Source organism: Vicugna pacos, chromosome 6 (assembly GCF_048564905.1).
Source record: "Vicugna pacos chromosome 6, VicPac4, whole genome shotgun sequence".
In the NCBI taxonomy this organism is placed as follows: Eukaryota; Metazoa; Chordata; class Mammalia; order Artiodactyla; family Camelidae; genus Vicugna; species Vicugna pacos.
In genome coordinates, this window is record NC_132992.1 from 93,536,229 (window position 1) to 93,562,229 (window position 26,001).

Consider the following 26,001-nt stretch of genomic DNA (forward strand, 5'->3'; position numbering starts at 1 on the left):
GGCCAGAGCCCCGTGTCAGCCGTCGGCTGTCTCTCCTACACCTGGCACAGCTCTGCTTGCACACAGGACTCTCATTCACTCACTCACTCTCAGTAACAACCTTGTCGGCTCCCTCCAGGTAACAGGCCCCTCCTCTACGGAGCTGCCACCAGGTGGAGGGACAGGGACCATAAGCAAGCCCAGAGACGAACACAGTGATGTCAGAGTGACGGGCGCAGAAAGAGAGCGGAGCCGCCCTGCGGGGAGGGCACTCCTGTGCCTGGACCATCACGCAGACGCAGACCCAGACCCGGGAATGACGGGCAGAAGCCGCTGGGCCAACGGTGGCGTTCCCGACCAAGGCACGTGTGCAGAGAGACTAGGAGGAACACGACGGGGTTTGTTTTAATGTAATTCAATGGTTTTATCTGTCAAATATATATTTAAGCAACCTCAATTCCAAAGCGTCTTACTCATCTTTTAGTGGCAGCACAAAGGAGTCAAAAATGTCAGTGAAATGCCCTGTGATGGAGCCCTGAAGCTGTTGGTGCCCACACATACCAGGTAATTTTCGTCCTGAAAGGCGTAGTGCAGCGTGGTGATCCACTGACAGTCACCGTTCACCAGCACGTCCCGCTCCTCCCGGAAGCAAGCCGTCTGTAAAGAATCAGGGAGAGAGTCGGGCTGTGTCCGTCCATCTGAACAGTGCCCTGCAGAGCACAGTCCTGAGCAGAGGGGCCCCGCTGGGACAGAGGCACTGGAGACAGTGTCCCCACCTTCCAGGATGCGGGAAGCCTGGCCTCGCAGACTCACTGGGAAGCAGATGCACCCTCATCTCCCCCCAGGTGGCTCCAATCTGGTCTCCTCAGCTCTTTCCTGCTCCAGCCCCCCCCCCACCCTCTACGTGAACCACTGCGCCCAGCGCTGCTCAGAACTCACTTCCCCGCTGTGGGCTCCCACTGTCCCTTCCACACATGCCACCTCCATGGCCAACACCTGAGATCCCACCTGGCTGATGTGCACACTTCAGCTACAGCTTCCTAGCTGGGCCCTCGCGTCCAGGGCCCCCTGGGGGTGGCCGGTGGTGTGGCGGCCCCACATGGCAGCCCCTGTCACAGATCTATAGTTCAGGAGCCACACAGCTGGCAGGGCAGGCACACACCTGCTCACGGATCTGAACTACTGATCTGGGTCGATTATTTCCAAGAAACATGACTATCTGCAGTACATGATTTATTTGATGCACATAACGGAACAGGATTCTGCTATGAAGACGTGTGGCCTGTAGCACATAGATAAAAGGCCATCTTGTAGGCTAAGGTTTTTTAAAAAGAGCTTTAGTACACAGGTGGAATCTGTATTTTAAAGCAATCAGGTCTTTGGCATAATTACAGTAAGACTTCTTCTTTCATGAGCACGTAAGATTTTAACTCCTTCTATCTGCAACTTGCAAAGCTGAACAGAAACAACAGCAGGCCCAGTGGAGCGCCAGCGCGCAGGCCTTGAGCCCCGTCTCACATGCAGTCTCATGCTGACAGTCAGAGCTTGTTTTCCACACGTTCTTTTTTCCTAAGATTTTTAAAAATGTTTTTTCTTTCAAAAATGTAATTGAGGTAGGTGTCCCATTCTACGAACTGAAGCAGACGGGAGGATTTACATGGGCCTCCCATCAGCCCACGACATCCACGTGTGAGGAGACCGGTGGTTCTGGAACCACTGCCGCCCCAAACCGGGCCTGGTGAGGGTGGCCGAACCCTGAGCGCCTGCAACACTGCTGCCACCAGGCGGCCCGTGTTCCCAGCACCCGCCTACTCAAGGTTCAGGGTGAAGCCCGCTCCTGGCCCGGGGCCGCCAGCGCAGTGCCGCAGGCAGCACACAGCCTCGGCAGCTCTGCTTTAAGAGCAAGCTCTCCGCGTCTTCACTGACCCGATGAAATGAGCCAAGGGCCTAGTCTGCTCTACAAGCTACGAACTTCCGCTGCGTGGCGACTTTTCCGTGGCCACCTCTTTAAAGCTGACTTTTAGAAATCAAGCACCTTGAAAGTAAATGTTTAAAGCAGCCTATTAAGTTAAATACAAATTTAAAAATTACCCCAACCAGTATCATAGCTAAGTATCTACATTACACTGTTTATCTCTCTTCCACATACACACACACGCGCGCACCCACACACATTCCAGGACAACCATCACGATAAGTAAACATTCTTGGACTTAGTGCTGAGCACGCCAATTAAACAGGACCTGTGCCACCTAGACTGAGATTAAACAACACTGACTCTCAAAATGTGCTCCCTCACCGCAACAACTGGGTAGGTACTAACCACTATGGTAAGGTGAGAATCACTTCTCCCTAACCGTAGGATTTTTATAATTTAACAAATTCATACACACACACACACACACACTTCACTCCAGAGGTTAACACAACAAATCATGTTAATTATGGCCCAGTTACCTTCTTTCATAAGTCACTTCTATATGAATATAAACCTGAACAGAATTTGCTGTCGGTATTTCTTTCCTCAAACACCTTATTCCTCCCTCAGATTTCCTGGGGCAGCAGCTATCTATTTTCCCACAGGAGAACTGCTTCAGTGAGTCTCCCATGTCGGCCAACGTGCCAGTGACAACATGAAAAGGGGGGGCTGGGGGTGAGGGCGGGGAGGGGACCAGCGGAGCTGGTGGGGAGGAAGGCAGTGGGGCCACGTGGAGGCTGAGCCATAGGCCACCCACCTCTCGAGCCCAGGTGGCTGCAGGGCGGGGATGACTCAGCCCACCAGCACCTGCTGAGCACTAAGTGGGTGTGAGACCCCGAGCCGCTGCCGCAGCCGGAAAGCAGACGCAGGTGCAACCGGGAAGGAGAACGACCACAAGCGGCTCGGACACGACAAACCGGAGATGCCGGGGACGCAGGAGTGAGAGCACCCGCCGCGTCGGGGGGCCTGAGGCTCAGAGCAGCGACCAGCCCAGACAAGCAGTGTGTATTGTCTGCCCGCGGCAGTGGCTAGCACCGGCAGGAAGAACTCTCAGAACAAAGGGGCACCTAGAATTACTAGGACGGTTTAGAGTGACAGCATGAGAGAGGCCAGAAACCCAACAAGGAATTTCCAAGAGAGGAGGTGGCAAGTTCTGGAAGCCGGTGTGCGGAGGAGACAGGGGAGACCATGGCTGCGGGCAGCCTGGGCAGAGGGCAGGCGCTGGGGACAGGGGTGCGTGAAGGAGAGGACAAAGGACCGGGGGTGGGGGTGCGGCGTGCAGATCAGAAAGGGCGTGGTCGGGAAGTGGACCAGCAACGTGTCCTTGGAAAGGAGGACCCATGGCTCTGAGGTGAATGAGAAATGGAGGAACACAGGGTGGGCGGTGAAGACAGATGCCAAGAGGGAGTCTGGGGACGATGCAGACCACCGGTGTCTCAGTCAGGGCTGGGAGAGGGGCTGGGGAACAGGGTTGAGGGCACGAAAGGGCAGCCACAGAGATGGACGAAGAAGAAAGAAAACGGTCGGGCGGCAGCCATCTATTTATAATCTTCACTCCCCTCAAGGAGGGACGACATAAACATTTCCAAATTCAATAATTCCTCTGCACGTGGGGCAGAACTGAGATAAATGCCTCAAGTTTCCACGAAGGTTCCCTGGGCCCTGGCAGAGACACCTGAGGGGGATGCTCAGGGGAGCGCGGGGAGGGAGAAGGAGTCAAGGCCACTGCAGGGACAGGCACCCAGGGAAGGCTGCGGTCCTGGAGACCAGCAGCAGCTCACTCCTGCCAGGGCAGGAGGGCCCAGGTCTGTGAACGCTGGGTTCTCACCCCGCCGGCCTCCTTAGCCCCTTCCCCTGACGTAAGCCAGCGCCTACTTGTTCATTTATGGTAACGCTCATGCTTACCTCTGCTCTTTTCAGCATTTCCCACTTGTTGAGAATTTTCATCGCATATATTCGTTCCGTGTTCTTCATTTTGACAACAGCAACCTGCAGCACAAAGCGGAGTTTAACCAAAACTTAGTTAATGGAACAAAAGGTCAGCATGTTTCACATCACTGCAGTGAAATCTTAATTGCCTGGAAATCCTGGAAAATGACCTGGAAAGGAAAGCAGTTCTCTACGTAAATAAAGATTTGCCCTTTTCATCATCAAAACTTGACTGTAGCCACACTGCCTCCCGAATGACCTCACCTGCTCATTCAAAACATGTCACCGCTGAACAGTGGGTGCACATGGGGGTTCACCATCCTCTACGTTGTGTGTCTGGGGACAGCTCTCCCCCTGCACTCAAGGGCCCAGTCCCCTCCCTCTTTCCTGCTCGCTCCACCTCTCTCCCCCACCGCCAGCCTCTGCATACGCCAGGCCTTGCCCCTGGGATCTTTTCTTCACAGCGGTGGTCTGAGTAACTGTGTGGGCTCTGGAGTGTAGCTTGGGCAAATTCACTTCTTTGTGCCTCAGTTTCTCCAACCAGAAAATGGCAGCAGGCCGGCCTAAGACTGCTGTGAGGGTCAGATCAGCCGATACGTTTAACCTGCTGGGAATGGAGTGAGGTACACAGCACTTAGCGTGCTGGCTGTCAGCCATGTTCTCCAAGGTACATCTCAAATGCCACCTCTTCCAGGAAGCCCTCTTGGACCCCTGGTCACCATTAAGTCTCAAATAAGCTCTTTCACTGCTGCCAGCACATGTGACGTCTGCCCCAACCAACGGCACGTTCTACACTACATAAATCAATCATCCGCTGACCTAAGTCCCCATCACAAAACCGTACTGGCAGTGAAGGTAACTTCTATACCTTTTCGCTGCGAATGGCAGGCAGCCACAGTGCAGATATGGGACGAAGAGTTCTGAAAGTGAATTATTTACTTTCTTGCTTCCTAAACAACACACACCACAGAACAACATCGTCAAAGTAACCACAAGAGCTCACACACACTTTCCATGTGCTGGGGATGTGCCGAGCAGCACGGCCACACTCTCTCATGAGCCCTCTCCACAGTCCTGGATTGTGGCCATTTTTAGTGTCTTTACTTTACAGACGTGGAACCTGCGGCTCAGAAAGGTTAGACAGGCCTTCCCCTCGGGCAGGCTTTGTAACGACTGCGCTAATGACGGTCCCCTGCAACTATAACCCTCCCTGAGCCTGAGGACGGGGTTCACGTGGGCGTGCTCTGGTGTGACCCCGGAGCCTGCACAGGGCTGAGCTTCCAGCCGGGTCCCCTGCCCATGTGAGCCCTGAAATCATCCTCCGCCACCGCCCCCCGTCACCCCCTCGACGCCACTCCACATGCCTCTCCCTCATCACACCACACCTGAGCTGCTGTCTAGTGGCTGTTGTCTGAGAGACCACAGGCCAAACTCCCTACGACTCTGAATAAATCAAGAATAAACAGAGCCTAAATAAAGACGCTGGGAGGTCTCCGAACTCCGGACACATGCCTGTCATCACGTCAGAAGCATCTATGTCTTCCTGGGAACCAGCTACCATCTAGACAGGTGAGGTATCCGTATTTAAAAAAAGCTACATAGTACAGAAATGATCTAACTTGGCAAGAATGGTAGAGCTGATGATACATTTGAGGAAAATAACAAAATTTGAAAATGCCAAGTGTCATGAGTGATCCAGAACCTGCTGACGATGAGATTCAGAACACAAGGAAGCCTAAATCTTTAGGAGAGGCTTATCAGGGCACAGACCTTCAGAAAACATTCAGGATGGCTCTGATAAAATACGCAGAAGGAAAAAGAACGTAACTGTCCATGGAAAACACTTGGCAAATCAAGAATATGTAAAAGTGAAATGCAGAAATAAAATTTAATGTTAAAAAAACCCCAAACCAACAAGTTTTCTCTACAACTTTAAAAGAAACAATTTCTTAAAAAAAAATAATCTAGTTTGGTTTGCCATAAATTTCTCCCTGGTCAAAAAACTTAGTCGTAATTGCTTCAAAGAGAGATGATGATCCTAAAAATACCTTCAAAACCAGACATTTCAACAAACAAATAAAAATCAAAATAATTTTACAAAACATTAAAAAATGATTCTGGAGCATGAGAGCAGCCCCCCCAGTGAAGGAGGGAAAAGGGAAAACAGGGCATCACTGGGCCAACACAAAGCCGGGGTAGGACAGCAGACTGGATTAGAAGTATTCCATCCACTTCAAAGTGAAGTTCATGAACTGTGGTTATGCAAAAGACAGTCCCTATTAAAAAGCAGGCCCCGAAGTATTAGGGGTCAAGAGCCTTTATTAGCCCCCGCGGTTTTGTAAAAGTTACACACACACACACACACACACACACACACACACACACACACACACACACACACACACGAGAGAGAGAGAGGGAGAAAGAGAGAGAGAGACGGAGGGAGGGCACCAGCAGAGCTCAGCTATAACATGATCAAGCAAATGAAACAAAATGTCAACAAAAGGGGGTGCGGTAAGGGGGTCAGACTGTTCTGTGAGCCCTTCTCTCCATACAGCAGCTCTGTTACTTTGAAACTGTTTCTCAACACAGCTTGCACAGCTCTGCTTCCTTTTAAGTCATTCCAGGAACGAGGGACACAGCAGGGCAGAGCCGCTGGACACGGGGGCTCTGGTCAGGCAGGCGGGATTCAAGTGGCGCTCCCAGCCCACTGTGACCAGGCCCACCATTCCTGGCCCCAGGTTCTCATGTCCCGGTGGAGCAGCCATGCCGCTGGTGGCCGGAAGGTTTCGAGGTGCTCACGTCTTTGAAAACACCTGAGGCCTGGGGTGCTGAGCAGGGCACCCAGCACAGCCATCAACTGCCAGCTTCTGTCACCCCAAAAACAAAACCCCGGGAAGCACACTACACAGCTGGGAACTAGCCCTCCAGAGGGGTACCCGGGCGGAAGGAGCTCCCTGGACCGCTGTCCCTGAGACACTGACGGGGGAAAGAGGGTGTTCCCAAAGCCACTGTGCTGAAGAAGGGCAACGGCCCACATTTCCACCCTTGTTTAAACCACAGTCTAGAAGCATTTCTCTAAACTCTGCGTGTGTGGGGGGTGTTGCAACTTTAAGGTATGAGCGTCACGCACTGACTACACGTGACATACAACTGTGTTGCGGACCCTGCAAAGTCTAGAGGGCAGGGCTCTCAAACAGCCCACGCACGGCTCAGCACTGTGGGCACACACACCTGTGCACCACGGCAGAGGCACAGGTCGTACCTTCCCGGGCTGGTCACTAGGAAAAATAATTCAACTAGATCCACAGGTGAAGGACGTGTCTGGTCCCAACCATGACTAAGAGTGTCCTCTTTTCTGTGATCTGCCTGGTGTTGTAAGAGGCAGAAGCTGAACTGGGCACATTTCAGCTACGTGATTATAAGAATATCCCAGGGAACAACGGTGGTGGCACTAACATGAGCTCAGAACCCCAAATTCTAGCTACAGCAGGGAGGGCAGCCAGGTGGCCAGGGACGCCGGGCGAGGAGGGCTGGTGTGCGGGGCCCAGAGAGGGAGGAGGGGATGACTTGGGCGGGGCACAAAGAAGCTGCTAAGGCCTGGAGAGGGAGCAAAGGCAAAGGCGAGCAGCCGAGGGCTGCGCAGAGGCCCGCGCGAGGGCGTGTTTCTCTCAGTCTGAGGGGAACCTGAAAGGTGATCAATGCCATCTTCCTGAAACTCAGAAAACCGAGTTTTACATTAAGTTCTCTGGCAAAGGAGGCCCTAAAAATAACGGTAAACTATTTTAGCAAGACAGCGTTCTCTCCTGTCCTCTCATTCTCCCTCTCTGGCCCCAAGTCTCTTCCTGCCCCTCCTGACCCTCCAGGGGCCGACTGTCGTCACAGAGCGCCGCACGCTGGGGCTCGCTGGTCGTGGGCCCACAGCCTGACACAGCTCCTGGACCAAGGGAGACAGTCAGCGAACACATACACTGAACTGAATGGGGTTTTCGTGTTAAAAGGCTTTCTCCTTCTTCTCACTAAACAACACCATGAACCGTATCTACATCATCACATTTCCACCTAGAGCTCAGAGCTGTGCCATTTCTCTGCAGAACTCAATTTGCCCGTGTACCTTTAAGTTTAGTTCCCTACTGGTGGAAATCAGGAGAGTTGCCACCTGGGGAGGTGGGGCTTACAGGAGGTGGGGGGTCTGGAAAGAAACAGGAAGGAACTTTCTAGGAAACAGAAATGCTTTATATCAATTGAGGTGCTGGTTACACAGGTGTAGACATCTGTCTTAACTCAGACCATACACTTCCAATCTGTGTATTTTACATGTAATTATATCTCAATTAAAAAAAAAAAAAGCAGCAGCAGCAGCCAACAACCTCCCTGTCCCATGGCAGCCCAGAGCCAAGTCTGGCCAGGGAGTCCCAGAGCCAGGGTCATTCTGAGCTTGGCCTGGGAGGAGCTGCCATCCCAGGGGACAAGGCGGCCACCAAAGTGGCCCCCCAGGGGCACCGCTCCCTCCACCCACTGCTTGGGGAAGCAGGGAGTACGAAGACGAGGCTGTGTTGGGGGAGGGAGGCATGAGGACGGGGCAGGGGCTCGCCAAAGAACTTGGGGCTGGGGTCTGATGTGAAGCCAGGGAGTTTCCAAGGAAGAAACGAGGACACAGCTGCCCACGTCCGCTCAGCAGGCCAGAGCTCTCTCATCCAGGCACTGGAAGCGTTTTGGAGGAGACTTCCTGTGCTCCCTACTGAAGCCCCGCAGATAAAGCCACGCCGTTGTCAGGTGTTGGCAGCTGAAGGATCATCAAATGCTGAGACGTCTTCTGAGACACTTCAGAGCCCAGCAGCCACCTCGTGAAACTGCTGCTTTGCTCCCGTTCATGCGTGGTTTGCACAGCATACAGCGTGCGCCCTGCACAACGAACGCCGTCTCACAGCAGGAGCCCTTTACAGGGCTGGGCAGAGCACACACGTGGCCGTGATGTGACCCAGAGCGTTTCACAGCTGGACTCCCCTGCCAGGACCACGCACAGCCCCCAGGCTCAGCGCACTAAGGCTAAAACCTCAGAGAGGAGTCATGCCTTCCAATTAAATGACTAACTGCAAAGCCACCTGATCCTGAGACCCTAGTCCGCGGGGGGAACTGGCAGTCTAGGCTGGGGCAGAACAGCCCCTCCGCCGAGGCAGGTGCTGCACACAGAGCCTGCGGCCTCCCCGCCTGGCTGTCCAGCCAGGGCAGGGGGGACAACACGCCCAAGGCCACGCGGAGGCAGCGTGCCGTGGCTGGTGAGGGACCTGGGGGACAAGCTGCTCTCCTCCTAATAATGCAGGCACCGGACGCACACCCGGGACCAGGACTGATGCATGGTGAGCAAGCTGCGAACGATGAGGACCACCGCGATGCCACCCCTTGCATCTTTTTTAGGAGATGGCTGCCAAGGCGGTTTTCAATTGACAAACGGAACTTTTAGGAACTTGTTTGTCTGTAAGAACTATTTTGGTCCAGACAATATTCAGGGTAATTCACCAGTCACCAGCTTTCGTTTTTATTTTTCTCTTCTTAATTCTATCTTTCAGATTTCATCCACCAAGAAATCTCCAAATGATACCGATAATCATCTCATCCCCAAATCAACGTATAGGACCTGAACAACGCTGGTGGGGGCTGCTGCGGTGCTCGCGGTCTAGGCAAAGGTAACAAAATGAAGTTTCTCTTACCTCACCAAAAGCACCTCTTCCAATCACTTTAATTATTTCAAAGTCTTCTCGATGAAGCTGCATTTCCTTCACCAGCTGGGTAAATGGTTTAGCTACAGATTAAAAAAAAAAAAGTAAAATTAACAATTCAGTAAGTTGATAATATATAAAATTTTAATTGACTGGGGCATTCCATTAAGTTATACTATTTTTTTTTGAAAAAGTTTACTTTTTAAATGAATATTTTTTAAAACGTGAAGTTTGGGTAAGTCGGTATTTAGGGTAAATTAACATGGACATTTACACTGGCACCTGTGCTTCAATATATCTGTTATGACAAATGCCATCACAACAAAGATCCCCTGGTAAAAATCACTACAGCTAAGCTGTCCCACTGAGCAAGCGACTGACCAGGGCACTCCACTGGTCCACAGCCACCACTGAGACACAAGCACCAGCACTGGATACCATCGAGCTCCCCGAGCCACAGGGCAGCTGGGACACAAGACATTCTCCAGGACAATGGTATCTCCAAAGCGCGGAAACCATCCTTGATAACCACACAGAGCCCCTAACAGTAACCTCACTCAGGGCTGGGAGCAGCACCCCACAATGCTCTCCGTGGTCCGCACGTCCATCCTCAGGGAGGAAACCGAGCCAGGTTTCAGTGGAAAGTGTCCTGTGCTGGATGGTGCCCCCCAAGTCATGTCCACCCAGAACCTGTGGATGTAACCTTATCTGGAAGTGGGGTCTCTGCAGATATAATCAAGTTAAGATGAAGGCACACACGGGAATGAGATGGACCCTAAATCCAGCAGGACTGGTGTCCTTATAAAAGGAAGGAATTTGGACCAAAGACACAGAGGGGAAAGTCTCCGTGTCTTTGGTCCAAATTCACGTGAAGATGGAGGCACAGATTCAAGTGATTCAGTTACAAGCAAGGAACACCAAAACCTGCCAACACCCCTGAAAGTGGGAAGAGACGGGGCAGACTAGCTAGCCGCTGGAGCTTCCGAAGGAGCATGGCCCTGCTGACACCTTGACTTTGGAATTCTGGCCTCAAGAACTGTGAGAGGAAAGAAAAAAATCTCTGCTATGTTAAGCCCCCCAGTTTGTGGTAATTTGTCACAGCAGCCCCAGGAGTGGAAGCCACGTGCTCTGACTCCAGAAGCAGCCCTCCTGACCACTGTCCATCCCGCCCTCAGCCCAGTGTTTGCTCACTCGTGTCTCTCACCCCTGTTCTTAGTTTCACCTCCAGACGTACAACCATGCTCATGCTAATAAGCTTCACCTGTTCCCTGTGGCTCTTTTTCACATCCTCCACCATCACAGCTTTGCAAGCACTCCCACTGGGGGAAGCTGGGCAGAACGTGCGAGAGCTCTTCCTGCGCTGCTTCTTACAACCACTTGTGCACCTACAAGTACCTCCCCCAAACCTGCTACCTGGATTTCCTGGGCTTCTAACTGAGCTCCATATTATTAACCTAATTCTACATTTTTTTCTCCTTCAATAGTTCTTCCTAAGACTACAGTCTGACATCGAGATTCACTGATCCAAGGAACCACAGACAGAGCACCAGAAAGTTCCTGGTGCCTATCACAGAGGAGTGCTACCACCGTCACTGTAAACGCTCCCAGCACAGAGCTGGGGAACAGAACACACAGGGCCTGAATTATGGGGAGGGGGAAAGCCAGGCTAATGAAAACACTTCAGCTACAACTTAAAAGATCACCTACAACTCATCTTTCTTTCTTTCAACTATTACCCAAAATATCCATCCCCCAAATACCTAATGGATAAATATGTACCTCACACAGCCACTAAGACCACCACCCTTCTTGGGGTCTTTTGGGGGAAACAAAGGGTGCCTTTTATTGTACTGTGAAGAACAACACTCCCAACAAATCTGACTTTTGTTCCGTTTCACTGACGGAGAGAGTCTGGGAAGCAGCAGCGCCGACGGTCAGCTGCGATGAGCCCACACTACGGACCACACCGGGCGCCCATGGTGGAAATGCCCCTCCAGCAGCGGCTCCACACGTCATTCCGGACTGTTCTGCAAAACCCAAAGACCCGCAAGACTTGCTAGCTATGTTTTAAATGTGCAAATCAACTGGCAATATTCATGGAAACCAAAGAAACCCCACCCATAACCGTGCTATGAGCCTTGTAGCTGCGTGTGCTCCCACTCCAGCCCGTGACCAGACACGGTGTTTGCACAGCTATTTTTTTCTGCTTTTATTTCACTTCTTGCACTTTCCAAGTTTCTGTACTACTCAACTATCATTGTAACAGTTGCATATTTCACTAAGTTGACACACAATGACTAAAAATTGTGTGTTTGCTGAATACAGAGGTTAAACACTCAAAATTTTAAAATTATTTTCTTATGGTGAATAAATCTGCAATGAACATTTTCATGCACACAGATTTTTTTTTTTACTATTTTAAATTAATTTTTAGGATGAAACTCCAGGACTCTCCAAAGGGTGCTAACATTTGTTCTGGTTCCTAATCGGCCTTCCAAACTGCATCTCCTGAGTCACACATCCCCCTAATACCACACGCTGTTGTCTCTTCCTTTGAAAATGACGGCCCTTTGGTGCCTGATGAGATAATGTCCTCCTATACCCAGCTGTGTGCCCCATGATGTTAATCATCCATTCATAACATGTGCTCACCGATCACGTCTTGAGGGTCTGTAATCGGCTGTGTAAGTGCTTTACTTTGGCTCTGTTGGTCATAACAGCTGTAAACATCATTCTCCATTCTGTTGCCTTTCTTATCTGAATTACGTTATTTTTATTTTATAGCAATTATTACTTTTATTAATAAAAGTATCACTTTTAGTAAAACTAAATTCATTTTTCTTTTGTCATTTTGTTATTAAGGCTTAGAAAGTTATAAACTCTTTCAAGATCTAACAGTCAATCCTATTTTTGGCTAAATGGCTTTTTAAAATAGTCAACCCATTATTTGTTGTTGAGAGTATTGTGGAGCATGATACGAAGTGTTTATCTTCATTCCTAGTTTTAATCGCCTATACATAATTCAGTGGTCCAGCGGTCCGTTACCTGGTCCTGCCTACTCCTCCCTACTTGGCAGTGGGACCCGGGGAAGCCGTAGCTTCCACTCAGGAAAGTCAAGTCCTAAGATAAAGAAACTGAGAAAATCAGGCAACAGGAAATCAACTACGTGAATGAAATCTCATTTATAAAAACAGAGGGCACTGAAAAGGATCCAGAGAAAAGCATTAGTTTTGAAAAATGCTAAATATTTCAACACAGTTCTAAGGACATAGTAAAAGTACTGCAGTGGTGTGTAAAAGTCATTAAGACTGCATCAGCTAAAACCAGAATAGAAAATTTAATCACAGCAGCAGACCACCCTGCTATCCACACAAGTACTGAGAAGCCATGAAATCAATCTGACACAAGGGGACGAAGGAAGGTCGGAGGACTTAAACCCGAGAAAAGGACAAAGAGGGGTGTCATCCGTGTCAGGGAACCTGCCGTTCGCACTAGATGGAGTCAACAGACAGAAACCAGACCAGGTATCTGAAGGAATTCAACAGAAATGACTGTCAGCTAGGTAACTAACAAAGCGAACGGGAACACTGAATTATCACAAGGTAGCAGGTGCAGGAAGCAACCACCGCCCTTAGGGTTGGGGAACCAAAGGAAGGAGCCGGAATCTCTGAAACCTGGGCAACAGGCTGTGCACAGCTGAAATTCGGGGCCGGGAGGGAGGGGGTCTGCTGGTCACTGAGGTCTCTAAGCACAAAGGCAGGCCCTAAGGGTGGGGACCCAGGGAACCGAGAGGGTGTGCTAGCCAGCTGATGCTCGGGTCTCTAAAGTGTGGAAAAACGCCCAAATTGGGACTAGCTGCCCACTACCACAGACCTTCCTGCCAGGGGAAGAGGGTGCTTAGGTGTCACTCAAAGGAAGAGGAAGCAGGCAGGAAGCTGCAAGTCCCTCCTCCCTCCTCCAGGCTCCCTCCAGCGCCCCCTGTAGGCAGAGCCCCATGGAGTGGGGTCAGAGACCAAACTGGGTAATGACACTGGGTCAGGGGGACAGGAGATCGGCCACATACAGAAGGATCCATCACATACCAACACAGATTCAGGATAATGCAAGCCAGTCCTCACTGTCAGAAAAGGGAGTTACGAATTAGGGAGAAGAATAAACCCTGTAATACTGGATTAGAACTGGAGGCATCAGTGTGAACTCATGGTTTTCAGTATATGTGGATGTAGGGACCACAGACACACCTGGGTGAGTGCTCCGTCTACTGCGAGGGCTGGAGGCAGCAACACCCTGACAAAAGGCATATAGTGTGGATCTTGGTTTTTAACTACTGCTCTCCAGCAGAGAAACCAGGGCAACCTGGTCAGTTCCAAAGCTGGGTCGGGAAAGCACAGGCTGGGCCTGGAACATCCTGTTGTGCCCGAAAAGAAAAAGGTGCTCCAAGGATGATGGTGACCCCAAATTACTACTGGGAGTCACAGATTATCCAGCCCCTTAAATAAAACAGGATCAGGAGTACACAATGACATATTAATAAACTTTAAAAATCTGATGAGAAATGGGTATTTACATAATTTCAAAGTACATTCAAACAAAATACTTACTGATCAAAAAGCCGGAAAGTGACTTAACAGTGAAGTCTGTGATCAGAGTGAACGTCACCAGTGATGCGACAAAATGAAACTGGGTCACCGCAAAGGACACAACGAGAAAAAGTGTCACTTCTGTGATTTTCCTGCTGAAGTTACGTAACCCGGATTTAACCATGAGGAAATAGGAGATAAACCTAAATTTCTACAAAATGACTGGCCTGCAAGGGTTTCACAGTCAAAAAAGTCAAGGAGCGGCCAGAACTGTTCGCACAGAAGGAAGTGCAGCGTGTGGCCCTGCAGGCTCCTTTGCTGCGAAGGAGGACAGAATCTGTGACACTTCAGTGGGGCTGGAGGATCAGATGGCAGCACTGTGCCAACAGGTGGTTACACACACTAACCTTGTTGGCACGGAATATATTCTCAACTATTCAAGGGGGATGGGGTATCATGTAAGCAACTTACTCTCAAATCCTTGAGGAAGTTCTTTATACTGCTATCTGCAACTTTTCTGTAAGTCCAAAACTGCTTCCAAAAATTTTTAACCACTTTTTCAAGGTCATCTGTTGCCATCAGGAAAGCAGGCTGTGGGGGTAGCATGGAGGCAGAGCTGGAGGATGCCACCCCTCGGGAAGCAGTGAGGGTGGCTCAGGGAATGACAGAGACGGGCCTAGAGACAGTGAGGAAGAGGCTGCACCCGGGTTCTGCTTTGGACATGCAGTCCCTGCCATGTGGGCGAAGCAAGACAAGGCTTGGGAATGACTGCTGGGTTTTTAGCCTCAGTAACTTGATGAACATAAGGGTGCCAAGAACCAGTGTGGGTAAGGCCAGAGGGAGCAGGATGGGGTGGGGAGCACGGCACTGGAATCCAAGGACTTCAGTCATGCTACAGAGCCTGAGACAGTGAAGGATTAAACTGATTTTTCTTACAAGATTCTACTGCTGTTTCATATTTTCAGGAAATTATTGCTTCAGAATAGCCAGCTGACATGAGGGTGGGAGGGAGGGGAGAACCAGTCTACTGCCAGGAAACCGGAGGTGGAGGTTACTGAGAGGAGGCAAGGATCAGCGTTTTTAACCCTTTTTCAGTTGGCCAACGTTCCTTCACTGACCGCGCTGGAGCTTGGGATGCTCTGCAGAATGCAAAACGTCACAGGCAACATTTTATGAGTTATATCCACTGGGGTGCAACACAGTTCATATACACTTAAAACATTCAGGATGCAAAGCAAAATCACAACCACCAAAACACCATGAGGGGTTCACTGTAAGCAACACTTACATTAAGATTCTCTTAGAAGACAGACATTACAGATAGCCTGAAGAAAGCGGGTCAGCTGCAATGCTGAAGATAATGTTTGATTTTCACGGTGACAATGTACTGGTAGATTTCTACGTAGGACGAACACAACAACTATTATAAATTTTAGAAAGAGTAAAATTCTCTCTCCTTCCCATTCCATCAACAAAACTAAAAGCTGCTGGGTCAGCAAATACTCGCTGGACACGGATGATGCTCCAGCCCCCTGACACCAGGCTAAGGATGACAGGCATGGCCACCCTCCACTCAGAGACACTGGCCCAGGTTGCCTAGATGTCCCCGAAGGGCTGAGTTCCACACGGAGCCCCACACACACCTTTACCTACAGCTGCAGCCACAGCACCTGGGCACCGTCTCAGACCACTCCCCAGTCCCCATCCCCTCCATCAGTCACAGAGCCACCCAGCCCCGTCCCTCTGAGCAGGCCACCACGGCTCACCTGTGCTCCTGCAATGGGTCTCTGCACCCACTCCCCCGCCCCTCCAGCCCTTTGGCCCCACAGCACTGTCTTCTCCAAACCCAACATAATCCCATAGACTCCCTGCTTAGGGTTCCTCCCTAGCTTTTCCTCAGTAGCTCCCGGGTGGAGTCTAAACACTCACAGAGCACGCTGCACATCTGGGCCCTGCCTCTGACCCCAACTCCACCCCTCGATCCCATCATACCTGTCTTTCAGCTACTCAGGCCCTCACTCAATCCTGGGTCTTTCAAAGCAGAGCCCTGGGTAGGACACCTCCCCACCAGCTCCTACTCATCCCTGGGGGTCCCTGACTCCAGCCAAGTGACCAGGTCAGAAGCCTGCTGGTCCTCCAATAAATAAGCCCCGCACCTGTACCTGCTCAGTGCCGTCTTCCCCGCTGCGCTGGAGGGCCCAGCAAAGCCGGGTCTACCTCCACCTGGTCAGGCCCTGCTCCCCAAGTTCCTAGTGCAAACGGGGAAGACAAAGGGGACACAGCGAACACAGCTGACTGAACAACCAGTCACCAGTGAAGGTTCCCTTCTCCACGGGCGGGGGGGGGATTGCACTTTTTTCTAAGGTAAGAAGATACTCAACGACTTGGGACATTTTCCTTTCTCTACCAGAAAAAGAAACTGAATATAACTTAGCCCTCAGACAGCTGTATTCTGACTAGAGAAACTTTCTCTCCTAATCTCTTCATCCTTCTACAGCCCAAGATTGTCCCCTACAGAACTTCTCTTGATGCCCTAAAAGGCAACGAAATCAGTCAGTCTCGGGTAACCACAGGCAAATATGAGATCCCAACTGTCAGGGGAAACAGGGAGTCCAGGGTTCCCTTTAAACAGGAAAAGGCTCTGTCAGGAAGCACTGGGGGTAGAGGGGTGATCTCTGGCTGAGTGAAAAGCATTGAGAAATGAGAGACTGATGTGTCCCCCTTCTTTGGTCTGTTTATCAAGAGTGGAAGTAAGATCAGACTGGAGGGAAGAAGTGTCCAAGGAGGGGCAGTCTGAGGAAACAGGGCTGTGTCACAGGGCAGTGGCCCATGGGGGCGGCCGGGAAGTCCCACTCCGCCCTCTCCAGCCTGGCCCGTGGCCTCCCCGCTCTGGACTGGACCCGTTGGTCATCTTTCCGGACTCAGCCTCGGCCTCTCCGCCGCCATGTGCTGGGAACTGGAAAGTCTTTCAGACGACCCAGTCCAAACAGTACATTTCCTAATTAAGACACAGAAGCCCAAAGGCCAAGTGACACACAGAGGACACGAGGGGCAGTCCCCCAGCCCCCGCCGAGTGAACAGTCCACTCCACAGCAGGTGCTCCGCTCCTAGGAAGTCCTTCCCTGGTCCTGTGGAGACAACGGGACGGAGACCTGCCACTGCCACAGCGCGCTGGGGGGCACCTGCAGATGGTACAGAAGTCCCACGGCTGGAGGCCAGGCGGCCAGGAGCACGTGTCCCACCTTCCTCCCGGAGGGGAGAGGAGGCCAGAATACCACCCCCAAGTGTGGCCACAGGCAGAACAAAAAAGCAGATGAGGTGCAAACTGAACCCCCACTGAGCACCCTCAGCATACACTCCCCCCAGGGAGTGGAGGACTGGCAAGAGCTCTTCTGCCGCACCAGCTGTGAAGGCGCAGACAGTCACAAAGCAGCTGGAAGTGCATTTTCACACTTCGGATCGCTGATACACCTATGGAAGGTTAACACCCATCATAAAAGTTTTTGCAAAATGTGCTTAAATTACATTACATGAGTTTTTTTAAAACAATATAAACATTACATGAGTTTTACTTGTTTTAATAACCAAGATTTTTTGTTGCATGACAGAACACCATCCTCCACAGGGAGTCAGTCACAAATCCTACCAATCACTAGTTTGAGAAAGCTGAATCTTCCAAGGCCATCAACTCCCGAAGTCCCCCAAATGCAAACTCCCTACAAAGGCTGACGATCAGGAACTGTGACGCTGTGAGTGAACAAACACTAAATTTCACCCTGATCCAAATTAAGATTTTAAAGGACTGAAAAGGAAGCCCTCCAATACTGACTCAGAAGACAAGCAGGGTTCAGACAGAGTTAGTGAAAATCTGAGAAGCAGGGGTGGGGAACGGGTGGGGAGGCCGCACTGAGTCAACCGTACACCAGGAAAAATCGCATTCCAACAGCCTGCTGTCATGTGAAGGTGGCTGACCCTGCCCAGACCTAGTGTGGGGGCCGGCCTCCACTCCATAGTTGATCAATTGCTTTTCTCAGGCCCTCTCCATTTGGTCCATTCTGCTCTGCCATTAATGAAATAAACCCTCTGCCTCACTGCTGTGTATCACTTAGAATCAGCTGCCTTCCTACCCAAGCCACACGTCCCATGTGAAGCCCCCAGTCATGGAGGCAGTGACCCGAGACAGCGGGTCTCCCCCACAAGACACAGGGCACTGTCCTTCAGGATCCCTCTGTCAAAGTGAAGAACCGGCGTAAAGCGAGTGACCTTCACAGCACACGTCTCTTTTCTAAAGCCAATTCCCTGGCTGATGTGAATACAAATACGTTTTGTTAAAAGGAAAAAAACCCAGCACACAACAGCACGACACCGAGGACAGAGCCAACCAAGTCACACATAGGTCCCCCCACCACTGAAAGTAGAGTGCACCTAGGAAACCTTCCCTAAGCTGAAGTGGGTGAAGCAGAAAAGCCACGACCCTAGGACACATTGTGCTAACTGACGCACGGAGGTAAAGCAGACATGCTCACAGACACGTTTTAGAGCTGCGGTGGCTCAACGCGGAGATGCAGAGGGTGGTTCCTGGGAGGGAGCTTGGCGGGGCCGCCTCACTGCTCAGAGGGTAAGGCCTCTACAAAGGTGCTCTGCATGCAAAATAAACGCTGTCTGCTTTTCTCACCTTTTGCTTTTTTTCCTAAAAGCAAAAACCAACCTAGGATGTCTTTTGGTATCAAAATAGGTGCTAACGTAGGTCTTTCGTAAAAGCTAAGTAGCCAAAACCTAATTGTTGATGAGTGGGGGATACTTATACAAGTCACAAAAACACAACGCAAGTACAAACAGGCGACTGCATGATGCTTTGATGTTTACACCAGTGAGACAGCCAATTTCCAGGCCATTTCTTCTATGAGTCATAAGCAGCATACTGTACATATTCTCAATTTAAGAAAAAGGAAAATCAGAGGTCCAGAACGAACATCGGTTATCAGTGGGCAGGGCGGGGTAAAGCTCCTCCAGAGCGCAGTCCCACCACTAAGCAGACGGCATGCCCCAGGGGCCAGGCCAAGCACAACTGCCGTGGGTCCGGGTGCTGAACCCACACCACTGGGCCGCTGCGCGAGCCCGGCAGCTGCACCTGGCTTCTCCAAGGCATCTCCTCACCTGCTGGCTGAGTAACAGCGCTCATCCAAGAAGTCACTGGAGTATGAGATAACTCCCAGAGAGCTTTCAGCACTGTGCCTAGTACACAGTAAGTTCTCACCAAGCAGTGGCTCCTGTCATGACTGCTGGGTGACACCGCCATCTAATCAGCTGTATCAGCATTATTTACACGTCGTATTTAATAATAAATAAGCAAGTGGTACCACCAAAATTACCCCATAATCCAGCTAAACTACCAGCCAAGAAGGTATGCTTGTTACAGACAAGCTCTACCAGGCAGCTCACACAAAGATGGCACCTCGGCAGCACTGAGTAACTGCCATCAAATAGCCCTGAAAACCAAGCACCCAGGAAAGGGCCCCCACAGCCCCAGAGCAAGCCCTAAGCAGCGAGGCTGCCCTAAGCAGAGGCTGCTGGACCTGCCAGACTGGCAGAGGGAGGGAAATTTCACCGGCAAGGTCCAACCACCCCAGACAGTCTCCATTCCACTCCTCCCCCCACCCCCCGCCGGAGATGAGCCGTCGCTGATCCTCCACTTAAACCCATGTTTCTACTGACTCCCCACCACACATCACAGAGCAGCTGTGACTGCGGGAGCGGGGGAGAGCGTTCTGATTGTCCTAGTGACCTTCACAATTCAACACGCATGGCTACTTTTCTTCAGTGAGGCCCAGTTTAAGAATTTCTTGATAAATGTAAAACATCAAGGGTCAACTAAAGTGAAATTTCTGCCTCAGGCAGAGGCCGTGACAGGCACCGCTGGGTCGGGCCTCTAAGCTGGTCTGCTTGGAGAACTTGCTCAAAGGATCGTCAGTAACTGCAGTACAGTGACCGGCAAAACCCAAGAGCTGAAGACACGCTTGAAAGAGACAGTCAGGTGTGTTACCCCACTGCTTTGGGGGAAAATGAGACAAAACCCTTTTGAAAGATTCTGTAGTAAGTAGAATGTTTGATGTAAGAGTTTTCATTCTCTTTCTGTTTTGTCTGACCTCATTTTAATACGACAGGTACAGGGCCAAGTCTACACAGAGTATGAACGTGAGTCAGGAACTCACTCCTTTAGCGCACTTCCTAGGGCACCTGCTCCCAAGACCACCCACAGCATCTGAGTGGCCACGGAATGACAGGCCAGAGGTTCACACTGGACACAAGCGACTGCCACCACCAACCCGGCAACGCCCCCAGCCCGTCAGCAAGAAAACCAGGGACCCGCGCCCCAACCACGCGGCTTCTTGAACCCAGAGCTGCGGCAGTGTCTCAGGGCCGGGGAGTCAGGTCTTGGGGGTCGGGGGGGGGGGTAGGCCGTGTTGCCCTTCCGTGGTCTCCGGCAATGGAACGGGGAAAACCAGGTGCAGCTGATGGCTTAGAAAGCGCTACGGCCCGTCAGAGGGCCAGCTCTAGTCGCCTCCCCTAACAGGTCACCTAAGCTACCTTCTTGCTTTGGGGATTACAGTAGCCAAGACAGATATTGGGGGGGGGGGGGTTAGTTTCAGGTTTTTCTTACCCTCTAATGTACCCATTCCAGAATTTAACTCAAAAAAAAGTCATAATTTAATTCAGTAAACTTGTCTGTTTCTTTCACTTGATTTTTTTACCAATAAAGAACAACTCGGTCTTGGAATAAAAAGACCTGGTTGATGCTTCTGTTCTGCACCTGGGACAATCACAATTTCTCATTCCTCTCAACACTGCTCAGTTCTCTTTCAACCATCTTTGCAGTTTTTCTTCAAACCATAAGCCTTCCACACCCTCTTCACTACACTGTTCTTCAAATGTGATAGTTCCGAAGAAATTTCACTTTAACATCTGGAATTATTCATTAGGAGGGTGAATTCAAAAAGGCCCGGCTCTGTGGGCAGGTAGAAGTTGAGCCGGCCGGTCCCCCTGGACCACCGCGGGCGTAGCGCCCGCTGGCTGGCAGGGCTCCTCTTGCTGTAAACAGTGTCAGCTGACGGTGACCCTCCGGCCCCGTCCTGGAGTGCTCCTCAGTCCTGCGGGAAGGCACCACTTTCTTCCCCACCTCTAACGTGCCCTGCAAGGCCTAAGGGATGCAGGCCTCCAGTCCAAATTCAATTCAAACCTCATTTACTGAGGAAAGTCCGACTGGGAATCCCTGCACAGGCACCTTCCTGCCGTTCAGAGTCCCCCTGGCTTGGCAGAGAACAGGGACTGAAACACAGAACACAGCACGTGGACAAGCAAGTAAGAACCATGAAGCGTTTTAAGCAACAGCCTACATCGGGTGGGCTTTATGGTCTATGAATTTTACCCCAATAAAGTTGTTAAAGAGAGAGAGAAAAGAAACCAGCTATGAGGGTACAGGGAGGGAACCTACAATCTTTTTTCTTTCTTGGAAATGGGATGTGGAGGAGCGGCAGAGGGAAGAACAAGTAAAAGCTTTGTCAAGGCACAGGTTTTAAAATCAACCCTGAAGTCCTGCGACTGTGCTGGACGGGGAGGGTGTGAGCGTGCCTGCGTCGTCAGCAGGCGGCTTAGGCAAGAGCAGCGGGAGCAAGGAAAGGCGGGGAGGAGGGACCCACGGCGCATACGCAGGGATGTGGGGAGGGCTCTGACTGAGAAAGAGGGCAAGCCAGCACCAACTCTGACAGAGCATCTTGATCTCGTGGGGGGCCGCGGGTTCCGTACAGGAGGAGGATGGAACGCTGCTGCATGTCTGTGCTGGCTGAGCAGCGACCGAGGAGAAAACGCGTGAGCGCGTTCTGTGAACCGCAGCACCGAGTGAGCGTGCCGCCCACGGCACAGCCGCTGCCCCAGCTGCCCCCTAGTCAGTGAGGGCCCGGGGCTTTGTTCACGGGCCTCAAGCTCAGTCAACCCGGCAAGCACTTATCAACGCCCACTCTGCGGGCTGCTCTGGGCGACAGGAACGTACCTGTGAGCTCACTGTGCTCACGCTTCAACGGGGCGAGACACAGACAAAGTCGTACACACACATGCATACCAAAGGACAAGTGGGTTATGTGGACAACAGCAGATTCTCTGAACAAAAAGAAAACCAGGGAAACTGGGAATGTGATGGGGCAGGAAAGAGAGTTACAGTTTACATCGTGATGGTGGTCTGAACAGTCAGATTCTGACTGTATTTTTAAGGTGGAGCCAAGAGGACTCCTGCTGGACTGGACGTGCAGTGAGAGAATCATCCACGGCCTTGGCCTTAGCAGCTGGGTGGAGGGAAGTGCCAGGTGAGGTGGGGAAGGCAGGCAGAGACGGAGCGGACCGTGGGGTGAGCTGCACGTGTCTAGCAGACACTCAGAAGGCAGCTGGATTTGTGACTTGAACTCCAGAGAGGGGCCTGCGCTGCAGCTGTGACTCTGGGGCCCAGTATACAGCTGACATTAGGGTCCTGGGCCTGGATGAGGGGCAGGAGGGGACCAAGGACCGAGCCCCGGGGAGCTTCGACGCCGGGAGGATGGGGAGAGGAGGAGAGCTTGTGTGCCGGAAGCCAGGACTCCCACGCTGGAGGCTGAGAATTAACCGGGGCTGGCACACGGGGACTGGAGTGGCCCTGACGAGCGTGGCAGTCGGGGGCTGGGGGGGGCAAGCCTGACTGCACTGGTGGACTAGCCCAACGGAGCACAGGGACAGGATGGACATTTCCGAACACCTCAGAGGTGACGAACACAGGTTTGTTTTCGCCGGCTTAAATGCTATGATGCGCCACAATTCTAGGGCTACAAAATACATGTCTCAAGCTTCAACAAGCAATCCACAGAATGCAGCTACTTCTTTGAAATCAACATTAATGGCACCCAGTAATTCTATGGCTGTGCCCAGCAGCTGGCGATGCCTCTCCTTGAGGGCTGCTCACCAGCACCAGCTCCCACTCCGTGTACCCTCACTAGCGCTTTATGACTTTATGACTATTTTTTTAATAGAAATTAATGATTTTACTCAATGGTTTTTCCTCAGTTTTTCCTGATCTTTCTCTACTAAATTTTGAGTAAAAACTTTGATAAAGAAAATAGATGTATAAACATACAAACTGCTTTATCAACTACTGGGATTATATACATATATATTTTGATGAAACAGATTCCACAGCTTGATAAACTGAGGTATTTAAGACCATCTGTGACAAGAGAGTCTGGCCTTTTGCTAACTCAGCAACACAGCACATGGCCACTCTAGACATGGTTTTGTAATTCCAAATCTTAATTGCTAACTAGATGTCCAGGAATCTTAGTAACTGACCAACTTTACCCTCAGCATTCTATTTAGCGACTTTAAAGACAAAAAGCACTACACAGTGCCGGGCACTCTGTGGGGGGACAGGACTTGGCACACACGCAGCACTGGGACAGGGCACCGGGACGGGACGCCCTTGGAGGGCGAGGTCATCACCAGGAGCAGGGATGCGGGAAATGAGCTTAGCTTCAGTGCAGAGCCAGAGGAGAAACCCCTAACTCCTCACGCCTCCCAGCACAAAGCCACGGCGTCCTAGATAGACAGAGGCGCCCTCCCACACAACCAGGGCAGGAAGGAGGCTGCGAGAGCGGCAAGGAAGGGGCCATCTCCACTCTTCCCGACTGCCAGGGATGCACAGCGCCTCTGTTTGACCGCAACTCAAGGACCACAAGGAGCCCCAGAGCTCTGCCCCTGGAATCCTGTAACAGAGCAGGTCCTAATTCACTCTCCCTGGGTCCCTGACTCTCTCCCTGAGTCTGAGCCTTGCTGGCACATTTCTAGAGGACACTAGTCCCAGGACATATAACAGAAGACACTGACAAAAACGGTTCTAGAAAGGAAATGGCCTAAGAAGGGAGCAGAAAGAGTAAAATAAGAAAGTAAGAAGTTTGCAAATCATCACTAAATTAACACATTCAAAGGAGGGCAACTTAATTTCAGTAATTGGAGGAACTTTTAGCACCAAATAATATCCATCAATATTCTGTTACGATTAACTCAAAGTTGTGGTTCAATTTAAGAGACATGGGAAGATAGGATCTTGACTTAACACTTTAAATTTGTCTTCTACTCTTTCTTACACCCCAAATATTTGATAAAATATCACCACTTTCTGAACAGCTACATATGTGTCAGGGCTGTATAATATATAACAATCTCTAAAACCTACAGGACAGCTATCACCTGCTTTTAATAAATAAGCAAACAGAAAACACAAAGCCCAAGTTCATATATATGCTTGGTATTTCAATTCCCTTGTTATTTTTTTATTGAACTATAGTTTATAATACATCAATTATTTCTGGTGTACAGCGTAATGTTTCAGTCATACATATATACACACATTTGTTTTCATATTCTTTTTCATTATAGGTTACTATAATATATTGAATATAGTTCCCTGTGCTATACAGAAAAACTTGTTATTTATCCATTTTATAACTACTACTTAATATTCACAAATCTGAAACTCCCAATTTATCCCTTCCCACCCCTTTTCTCCTGGTAACCATAAGACTGTTTACTGTGTCTGAGTCCAATTTCCTTGTTATTTATCTTTATTTCCCACATAGATGACTCTTTATTTTTCCTATAACATTAAAAATTTGTTTTAAAAACTAAAGGAAAAAATTAACTATTTTTCTTGCTGTTCTTAACTTAACCGTCTTACAACAGGCAGTATTTTTATCAGAATTTTGTGTGCCATTGTTGCAAATTTGGAAAAGCACGGTTTTCTGTCTGCACAGTAAAATAACAGCCACTTCTAATTTCACAATCAGTACATCTTCTGAGGAAGCAACAGTCAATGGTAGTCAGCATCATTTCAGTGAAAGGTGAATTGTATCATTTCAATTTTTTGAAAACTGGTAATCCAAGTAAACAATTCTTTCACTCTCCTCTAAACAGAGTATCTGATTTATTGCCATTCCATCCCCTATTTGTGTTTTATCTCTTCAGCACCCAAAACATAATGCACCCTATGACCCAGTTACATCCACCAAAGAGGGATAAAAACGTTCAGAGTAACTTTATTTATAACCCTCAAAAACTGACAGCAACTCAGATGTACACTAACAAGCAAACAGATACGTAGTATGTGTTCATGCTATGGAATATTACTCACCAACAAAAAAGGATGAGCCACTGCTACATACAACACTGACGAATCTTAAGAACAGACCACAAAGCTTAAGAAATCAGACACAAACTATTTGTGATTTCATTGTAAGATGCTCAAAAACAGACACAACTCCAAGAAAAGTCAAGGAGGAAAGAACAGTCTCTTCACAAATGGTGCTAGGACAAGTGGACAAACACACACAAAAGAATAAACATGGACCCTCATACCATACAAGAAAATTAACTCAAAATGGATCAAAGACCTAAAAGTAAGAGTTACAATTCTTAAACACAGGTACAAATCTTTGTGATCCTGGATTAGGCAATGAATTCTTAACTATGAAACCAAAAGCACAAGTGAGAACATTTTTAAAAACTATTTGGGACTTCATCAAAACTAAAAATGTTTGCTTCCAGTTATAAGTAAGTACCAGGGATGTAATTAAGAGTAAATCCTTTTTAAAAAACACCTGTGCCAGTTTTATTGAGATATAATTGACATAAGTATTGTATACATTTAAGATGTACAGCATAATGATTTGACCTACTTTCATCATGAAATGATTACCACAGTGGGCTCAGAGAACTTGTGAAAAAATATCTTTTTCTTGTGAGG

The 26,001-nt window shown here is 49.9% G+C and overlaps 1 protein-coding gene across 3 annotated transcripts in view; it reads right to left on the minus strand.

Annotated features, from left to right (window-relative positions):
- Window positions 1-26,001, minus strand: part of CDC42BPB (CDC42 binding protein kinase beta) — a 92,221-nt gene that overhangs the window by 46,094 nt on the left and 20,126 nt on the right. For all 3 annotated transcript variants that reach the window (XR_012073843.1, XM_006209084.4, XM_031679413.2), the window contains exons 2-4: window positions 9,598-9,689; window positions 3,863-3,946; window positions 541-636 (exon numbers count right to left, since the gene is read on the minus strand). Coding sequence is in view for 2 of the 3 variants with exons in the window: in XM_006209084.4 (XP_006209146.3) it covers window positions 541-636; window positions 3,863-3,946; window positions 9,598-9,689 (272 nt within the window). In the remaining variant the exon portion in view is untranslated. The remainder of the gene's footprint in view (window positions 1-540; window positions 637-3,862; window positions 3,947-9,597; window positions 9,690-26,001) is intronic.